Consider the following 9,273-nt stretch of genomic DNA (forward strand, 5'->3'; position numbering starts at 1 on the left):
TCCTTAGTGAGGTAACCCAATCACAAAAGAACTCACATGATATGCACTCACTGATAAGTGGATATTAGCCCAGAAACATAGAACACCCAAGAAACAATTTGCAAAACACAAGAAAATCAAGAAGAGGGAAGGACAAATTGTAGATACTTCATTCCTCCTTAGAATAGGGAACAAAATACCCGTGAAAGGAGTTACAGAGACAAAGTTTGGAGCTAAGATGAAAGGATGGACCATCCAGAGACTATCCCACCCGGGGATCCATCCCATAATCAGCCACCAAACCCAGATACTATTGCATATGCTGGCAAGATTTTGCTGAAGGGAACCTGATATGACTGTCTCGTGTAAGGCTATGCCAGTGCCTGGCAAATACAGAAGTGGATGCTCATAGTCATCTATAGGATGGAACACAGGGCCCCCAACAGAGAAGCCAGAGAAAGCACCGAAGGAGCTGAAGGGGTCTGCAACCCTATAGGTGGAACAACAATATGAACTAATCAGTACTCCCAGAGCTCATGTCTCTAGCTGCATATGTAGCAGAAGATGGCCTAGTCGGCCATCATTGGGAAGAGAGGCCCCTTGGTCTTGCAAACTTTATATGCCCCAGTACAGGGGAATGCCAGAGCCAAGAAGTGGGAGTGGGTGTGTAGGGGAGCAGGGTGGGGGGAGGGTATAAGGAATTTTCGGGATAACATTTGAAATGTAAATAAATATCTAAATAAAATAATTCAAAGATTAAGAGGGTATGCATTGATTACATTCATAACTTTTCACTCTAGTATGTATTCTTTCATGTCTTCAAAGATTATCATTACGTACAAAGGCTTTACCACAGTGATTACATTTGTAAGGTTTCTTTCCAGTATGAATTCTTTGATGTGTTAAGAGGTCACTGTTCTGAGCAAAGGCTTTACCACATTGATTACATTTGTAAGGTTTCTCTTCAGTATGTATTCTTTTATGTACTTTGATATAACTTTGATTTGCAAAGGCTTTACCACATTGATTACATTCATAGGGCTTCTCTCCAGTATGAATTCTTTTATGTACTTTAATATAATTTTGATTTGCAAAGGCTTTGCCACATTGATTACATTCATAGGGCTTATCTCTAGTATGCATGATTTTATATACTTTAAAATACCTTTGATTTGCAAAGGCTTTGCCACATTGATTACATTTATAGAATTTCTCTCCAGTATGTACTGTTTTATGTACTTGCAGAGTAATATGACAAGCAAAGGCTTTACCACATTGACCACATTTGTAAGGTTTCTCTCTAGTATGTGTTATTAAATGCCTTTTGAGATTATGTTGTTGAGCAAAGGCTTTATCACATTGATTACATTTGAAAGGTTTCTCTCCAGTATGAGTTCTTTGATGGCTTTGAAGGTGACCTTGACGGGCAAAGGATTTACCACACTGCTTACATTCATGGAGTTTCTCTCCAGTATGTATTCTTTTATGTACTTGCAGAGTACTATGATATGCAAAGGTTTTACCACATTGATCACATTTGTAAGGTTTCTCTCCAGTATGTAATATTTTATGCATTTTAAGATGACTGAGTCCTCTAAAGGCTTTATCATATTGATCACATTTGTAAGGTTTCTCTCCAGTATGTGTTATTAAATGCCTTTTGAGATCACGTCGTTGAGCAAAGGCTTTATCACATTGATTATATTTGAAAGGTTTCTCTCCAGTATGAGCTCTTTGATGGCTTTGAAGGTAACCTTGACAGGCAAAGGATTTACCACACTGCTTACATTCATGGAGTTTCTCTCCAGTATGTGTTTTTTTATGTACTTGCAGACTACTATGATATGCAAAGGCTTTACCACACTGATTACATTTGTAAGGTTTCTCTCCAGTATGTGCTCTTTTATGTTCTTGGAGAGAACTATAATGTCCAAGGGCTTTACCACATTGATCACATTTGTAAGGTTTCTCTCCAGTATGTGTTATTACATGCCTTTTGAGATAACGTCTTCGAGCAAAGGCTTTATTACATTGATTACATTTCAAAGGTGTCTCTCCAGTATGACTTCTTTGATGGCTTTGAAGGTGAAGTTGAGAGGCAAAGGATTTATTACATTGCTTACATTCATGGAGTTTCTCTCCAGTATGTATTTTTTTATGTACTCGCAGAGTACTATGATATGCAAAGGCTTTACCACAGTGATTACATTCATAGAGTTTCTCTCTAGTATGTGTTCTTTTATGTATTTGGACAATACTTTGTCGTGAATAGGCTTTATCACATTGATTGTATTTGTATTGTTTCTCTCCAATATGTATTACTTTATGCATTTGGAGACTGCTGTGATGTAGAAAGGCTTCACCATACTGAATGCCTTCATAGAGGTTCTCTCCATTATGAATTCTTTCATGCCTTGGAGGATAACTGTGACATACAAAGGCTTTACCACGGTGAGTATTTTCAGGGGTTTTCTCTCCATTATGACTTCTTTCATGCCTGCAAAGATAGTTGGCACATGTAAAAGCTTTGCACATTCACTAAACCAATGAATATTTTTATCTAGAGGAATCAATTTTGCAAGTTGGTCTAATTGTAAAGAGGAATCACATCTTAAGATTTTTACCACTTTGTTTACATTCATAGTTTTCCCTTCATTATGGGTTGTTTTGCACAACTGTACTGAATGATAAGAGTGTTATTACATGGCTCACACTTATAGCATCCTTTTTCTCTATGAGATTTTTCACAAAATTGAAGGGAAAATGAAGAGCTCAGACCTTTACCACACTGTGTACATTCATTAATTTCCTATACTGTTAAATATGCTACATTAGCAAAGTAGACGAGGACAGACAGAAATGAAGTTCCACAATCCTAGTAATCATAGGAATTACCTGTAGTGTGAGTTTATGAATATATTCCCACTGTAGTTGGAAAACCAACTGATTATAAACTTGTATCACACTGAGAAAGTTTGTTCAAATGTGGACTACTACAGAGTTTAATTGTTCTGGGAGAGAGGGAAGGTTCTGTTTCATTCAATATCACTATGCTAATATGGATTGTATCCATTGTGATACAGGATATACCTATTAAAAAAAGAATAACAAATGAAAGATTTCTACATAGCTTTCACACAGTTTGATTGTTTGTTCATATAGAAATTAGGTTTTCTCGTCAACAACGTTCTTGACTCTCATAAACTGCCCCTCTCACTTAAACTTAGCAATGTTACTATATGAATAATCAGCTTTATTATAGAATATTTGCTTATTAGAAACATACACTTATCACTTAATATATATCTTTGGCAATATGTGAGTTGTATGAGACCAGATTGGCAGTTCTACAGAGTAGCTGGAATGTGGCTATGATTCAAATGTTAATATCAGTTAAGGCATTGTTTCCTTGTCTTATCTTTCAGACAAAGGCCTTGAAAACACAAATCAGACACCTGACATTGAGCTACATGGATTTCTGAGAATTTAATAATAAATACACTTAAAGAAGTGCATTTTTCTTTATACTGTTGCTTTTCTTGAAAAGTTCCAAGACACATTAACATTTCTTCAGAGGCATATTCATAGTAACTTGCACATGAAAATTACCTTCCATGTCTCCTGGAACTTTTATAATGATCTTCAATATTACCGTCTTCCCAATTGTAGCCTAAAATATAATATCAGAAAATTTATCATATATTAGGCAAATTTAAGTTACTATCTTTATAAACCTGATTTAGTCACCTTATTCTTCCCCATTCTCAATTGAAATTTCAGAAAAGCATCAATAACAAAGAAATAGTTGTTTCCTTATTTTAAGAAGTGAAGGAAAATTCACAGTCTTACCCACAACATTGAGGTTCCTGTAGGTCTCCAACATCTTATCTTTGTAGAGTCTCTTCTGTGAAGGATTCAGCGAAGCCCATTCTTCGAGAGTGAAGTTCACATGCACATCATCATAGGTCAAAATATTCCATACATGTGTAAAAATGAAACCATGATACCAACATCACTGTAAATGTATGCTTCATTGACAATATATTTGTATGATTCAGGTGCTTTCCCCACTTATTTCATGACCAAGAAGTTCTAATGTAATTACCAAATCATCTTAGAAGGAAACTGAGTAATAAGGTTCACTTCTGTCATTTCTTTGCTTTTTGAATGGTAGGTAGCCTTGCAAGAGAAATGCTAATTAACAGAGGGGGTGAGTAGTTTATAAACTATTTGTAAAATCTATCACACAAAACTGAATTTGCAATGCAATGTTCAGAACTTCTAGAAACCAGATTTTCAGTGTTGAAATCTGTCTTCTGCACACCAAAATCCATGCTTGTATGTGCACACCGATCAGTGATATTATAAGTAACACAGCTTCCTATGGCCAGAGCTGCAGTCCCTCCAGGGAATCCACACTCAGGCAGGCTCAGAGGCCAAGGCTCTTTGCCCAGGTCACCACATGTACCAAAAGAAAGACAGTCTGGTTCCCAGCCAATTACTGTCCAATCAGACTGGACTGCGATTGCTTAGCCAATCCGTTCTTCCTGGTGGCTGCCACAATCACAATGGGATGGCTTGTGATCTCCCTCACAGCTCTTTGATGAACTGCATCAGAGAAGAATATGGAAAGAACCTCCAAGCTACCTCCCAATGCTGCTCCTCCTGATTGCTAGGCTGCCCAGAGGACGGTAGCAGCTCTCCTACTGGAGGATTAGAGATTAAATCACTCAGACAGCACAGGTCTTCCCAGCTCTGCCCTTCCACCCCACCCTATGGGCAGACAGAGCCCTAGTATAGTAAATTTGTACTTTAGTAGAATCTTCCTTCTACTCTCACAGGTGTGGAGAGCTCTTGATACCGCTTCTAGGAAAATGACCAGAATATTTGACACTGGGCTAGGACAAGGAAGTAAGCTCTGAGGAATGTGTTCCTCACATCTTGTCATATCTCGATCATCTTGATAAGATCCTGAATACAGTGAGCAAGAGAACTTCCTTTACATCTTTTTTCTTCCTTGACGACGATGTTTATGCTTTACAACTGACCCTATCCTTCTACGTGCCCAGGCAGTCAAGGCGAGTCAGGGTCTGTTGGCAGATTTTCCAGCCTGATGAGGCATGGGACGATAAGAGGGGGTACTCCTGAGGTTCAAGGGAGGTACCTTTGGATAAGAACAGATATTCTGTGTATATTTCAGGAAATTGTTTCTGTAAGCTTGTGGCTTTGCTTTGAATAATACTGTGGGGTATAAAAACACTACTAAAAATAAACTCAAGGCTCTGGTTGCTGCTGGCTGCTGCTGCTGCTGCTGCAGTATTAACCAGCAGTCCTCCCAAATCTAACTCTTGTCTTTACACCTTCTTTCTGCCTTTCCTATCTTTTTTTTTGGTTTTTCGAGACAGGGTTTCTCTGTATAGCCCTGGCTGGCCTCGAACTAACTTTGTAGACCAGGCTGGCCTCGAACTCAAAAATACGCCTGCCTCTGCCTCCCAAGTGCTGGAATTAAAGGCGTGTGCCACCATTCCCAGCTGCCTTTCCTATCTTTAATCCTTGCTCTCGGTATCAGAGACTGTTTGACTCATGCTGGGGAATCCAGTACAAGGAACGAGAGTAGATTCAAAAATCTTTCTTCTCCATCATTGTTACTCTCCTATCTGGTGTTAGGGGGTAAAACAGGGGTGTGGGGGAGACAGGGATGGGGGGGGGTGGAGCGTGGGTGCTGTAGGGGAAGGGCTTAAGGGTAGGGGAAAAGTAGCAAAGACCAGCTACATTGATTAAGGCTAAAAGAGGAGCCAGACTAGGATGGATGTTGCATTCCACATATGTTGCCACCTTTAAGTCTCTTTTAGATTCAGGTTGAGGTTAAGTTTTGAACAACTTAAATACAGACTGGAGACTGCAAGTCTAGCCACTAAGACACATGGGAAATTTACACAGCAAGCACATTCCCAGGGTCATTTCTTAAATACACAGTGCCTAACACAGCAGGTTAGTGACAGTGTCCTGAGTGGAAGGTTCCAGATGATGAAAAAACTGGAAAAGGAAAAAGGTAGAAAGTAAAAAAGCTGGGGTGGGGAGGACTTACACAAGCTATGGCTCATGCTAAGTAAGCTTCTAAAGAATACCATCTTGTACACGATTGACATGAGGGAAAGGAAGGAGATGGGAGACATCTATGAAGTCAGGAGAAGCATCATACAATGGGACACACTCAGGAGAAGTCTAATTAAACAGTGCTGCACATGGGCAACTCAGTGTTTCTCAAAAACATTTCTGACCAAGTCTCTCATGGCCTTGGGAATGATAACCACAGCCCCGTAGGGTGGGAAGAGTCTTGTTCTCAGAATCTGATTTAACCCCTCCCAAAGGCCCTAGCCCTCTCCCAAGCACATTCCTGGTTTTAGAAAAGGCCCTGGTTTTATCTCTATACCCAGGGCCTCAGGGTAAGCTCCCAAGGAGCCAGTTGAGTAGGCCCCAGGCTGTGACTGGCTCTGCCAAGCATGTTCCTGGGTTTCAGAAGGAGCTATGTCATGCTCCAGACAGGGGGACCTCAGGGAAATGACAGCTTAATCAGGCCAGCACTCAATAATACAACAGTGTTTTCTTTTCTTTTCTTTTTACCCTTTTCACATGGTTGTAACTAAGTGTCATCTTGCCCATGTGGCATAACTATGCTTTTTTCAAGAAGAAAACTGAACCTTTATGCCACACCAGGCCTTCCTGTAGATTGTGATCCTGTAAGGCCCCATTGAGCAGCTGGTTAGAGGCCTGCTCTTTGATATGGAGATGGACCTAGTGGCTGGTTGTAAATCAAGTTTGTTTTCTTTATTATGGCTTGGAGCCATATTTCTGGGTAATCCTGGTGAACAAGCATGTGTATCCTAGCAACCTAAACTCTAACAGCCCTGGTTAGCACATTACTTATCTGTGGGATGTTTTACATGCAGTCCACTCTCAGATAAATTCTACTTGGAGTGCCTTACTATCTCCTAAGTTTTAGTAAATCCTTTACATCATCAATCCTGCACTCTTACATCACAGCTTGATATTGGATTGCTACCCAGCACATGAGATGTCTTTTACAACCTCCACAAAATTAACTCCAAATGGATTGTCCACCTTAATGTCAAATGCTAAGAACAGAACTTGTAGAAACTCGGACTCTCTGAGTTTGGGATCATGCCAAAGATCTTTCTACACACAGGCCAAATGCTCTGCACAGATGTAGCCTCCACAGTGAAGTTATTCAGAGGCTACAGCTGGGTCCTGCAAGTGGCTAGGACCTCAGGGGACCTCACACGTGGCCACCGATTCCCACTAAGTCCCGGGAAAGACCCACCACACCAGCTCGCGCTGCTCAGACCCCTGCTTCTCCCCATTGTTGGCAGTGATCACGTGCTCACCATGTCGCAACTTCGGAGCTGGCCTGAGCACAATCCACAGCATCCAGGGGCAGGACAAGGAGCACAGCCCACAGGCCCATTCAAGCCTGCTCAGCAACTAAGTGAAATTCGCGCCAAGGCATCCGGAAAAACCCGCCTTCCCTTCTGACAGGCAGGTCAGCCTAAAGGCTCTGATTGGCCAATAAGTCTTGAGTGACTCCAGCACCTCCTTTAAAGGTATTCTGTGTAGAGGTTCTCAGTCCTAGCTTCAAGTCCAGTGCCTGACCTTTTCCAGATCTACAGGGATTTGCATTTCCATAGTACTGGTGCGGGTCCTCCAATAGCCTACTCATCTTGTGTCCCCGCACAGCCTCAGGGAGACCCCACCACTCCACCTGCCGCTGCTCAGCCGCTTGCTCCGCCCCTATGTGGGCCGTGAGCCTGTGCTCACCAGGTCCCTGACTTCAGCCCCAGCTTCCCTCACTCACTAGGCTGTTTGCCTTCTCCCTCCTGGAAGGTAGGGAGGGAGCTTGCATAGCCCATTGCAGGGGAGTTATCAATCTGTCCCACCAGCGGAAGGGTGCCCGGGATATTAACAATTAAAGAGAGATTTTGGGTAACAATAGTTTATAGAAATGAATAGGCTTATTAATTTCTGGTTTGTTATGTTCATAGTGTAATTTATTTTTGCTTACATCTTTAACGATCAGTTGAGAAGGATGCAGTTGTGACATGGGCCAGCCCCAGCGTGAGGTGTTTCTTCTTTCTTGTCTGTTCTTCTTGAGGCAGTGGATGGGTAAGAGCATAGGCGGAGGGTAAGACTTTGTCTTACCAAAAATTTAGGGTTGTTGTATAATAAAAAGTTTACTTATCTAAGTCTAAGTTACTATGCAGTTGTAGCTGACCTGCCTTCTGTGATCCTCTGAGGTCAGAAACTGCAGTTTCTGGCACTCAGAACCTCATCCTAAAATAGCAGGAGATTAAGTAAAGGATTAATTGCTAGACCCTTTCTCCTATTCTCCAGATGCCTTTTGCTTTTGTGATATGAGGATGTTTGGAGCAATAAACTTCTACTGAGCCAGAAGAAGAAAATAACACTCTCAGAAAGAAAAACTTTTACATCACCAAATATGCATAATCTCACATAAATTCATATTCAGCTTCATTCACGCTCATTTATTCATTTTCATTCGAAGCCAGCTGGGCCCAGCTTTCATGCATTCTCACAATTACATACTTACATACACACATGGAGACATTCTCACAATTACATACTTGCACACACATCCATACTTACATATGCATATGGAGCATAAGACCAAGCATGGTTGCAGAAAGAACTCACACATTCTAGATGAAAAATAAATACACTCCAATCTATATTACATAGAGAAAGAAAAGGCTTCTACCTTCTTAATGCTAAATGAATTAAACCCATGTTTGTAAGAAAAAAACCTTTGTTTCTTTTAATAAGACTAAACCTGCCTTGTTCTTACCAAGGGACCCATTCTGTCCCATGGTAAGGAGAAGCCTGCCTGCTCCTTTTGCTCTCTGTGACATCTACTTTTTTCCTCTTTCCCTCTGCATTCTACACATTGCTCTCTTAGTAGTTTATGTTACCTATAATTTCTAAGCTACTCTACTCTGCATTCTCCTTCTAAAAACTTCTCCTCTCAGCTCAGTTCTCTCACCCCCATTCCTCTCACCCCTGGCCCCCAGTCTTGTCTCTTCTCTTTGTCCTCAGCCCTTAAACATCATTCATAATACATGGTCACATGTTAAAAAGTTCATCAAAAGTTCACACAGAAAATCAAATCATAAATTGAAATAGAATGTTACAACAGAGAATGTTTACATGAATATCCATTAGGAGTGATTATCGAGCTAAACATCCATCACTTATCTCAGC

General features: G+C 40.8%; 1 protein-coding gene across 2 annotated transcripts; it reads right to left on the reverse strand.

Moving 5' to 3' along the window:
* Positions 1–754: 754 nt before the first annotated feature.
* Positions 755–7,492, reverse strand: Gm40035 (predicted gene, 40035). Of its 2 annotated transcripts, NM_001378700.1 has the most exons (4): positions 7,386–7,492; positions 3,829–3,909; positions 3,589–3,649; positions 755–2,476 (listed from the first exon to the last, which is right to left on the reverse strand). In NM_001378700.1, exons 1-4 carry the CDS (start codon positions 7,426–7,428, stop codon positions 799–801), a joined length of 1,863 nt encoding a protein of 620 aa, NP_001365629.1. In that variant the 5' UTR covers positions 7,429–7,492; the 3' UTR covers positions 755–798. The 2 variants fall into 2 exon arrangements, with proteins under 2 accessions (NP_001365629.1, XP_011238269.1); XM_011239967.1 differs by lacking the exon at positions 3,589–3,649 and having other exon boundaries at positions 2,214–2,476.
* Between the last annotated feature and the right edge of the window lie 1,781 nt (positions 7,493–9,273).

Source organism: Mus musculus, chromosome 2 (assembly GCF_000001635.26).
Source record: "Mus musculus strain C57BL/6J chromosome 2, GRCm38.p6 C57BL/6J".
Lineage (NCBI taxonomy): Eukaryota > Metazoa > Chordata > Mammalia > Rodentia > Muridae > Mus > Mus musculus.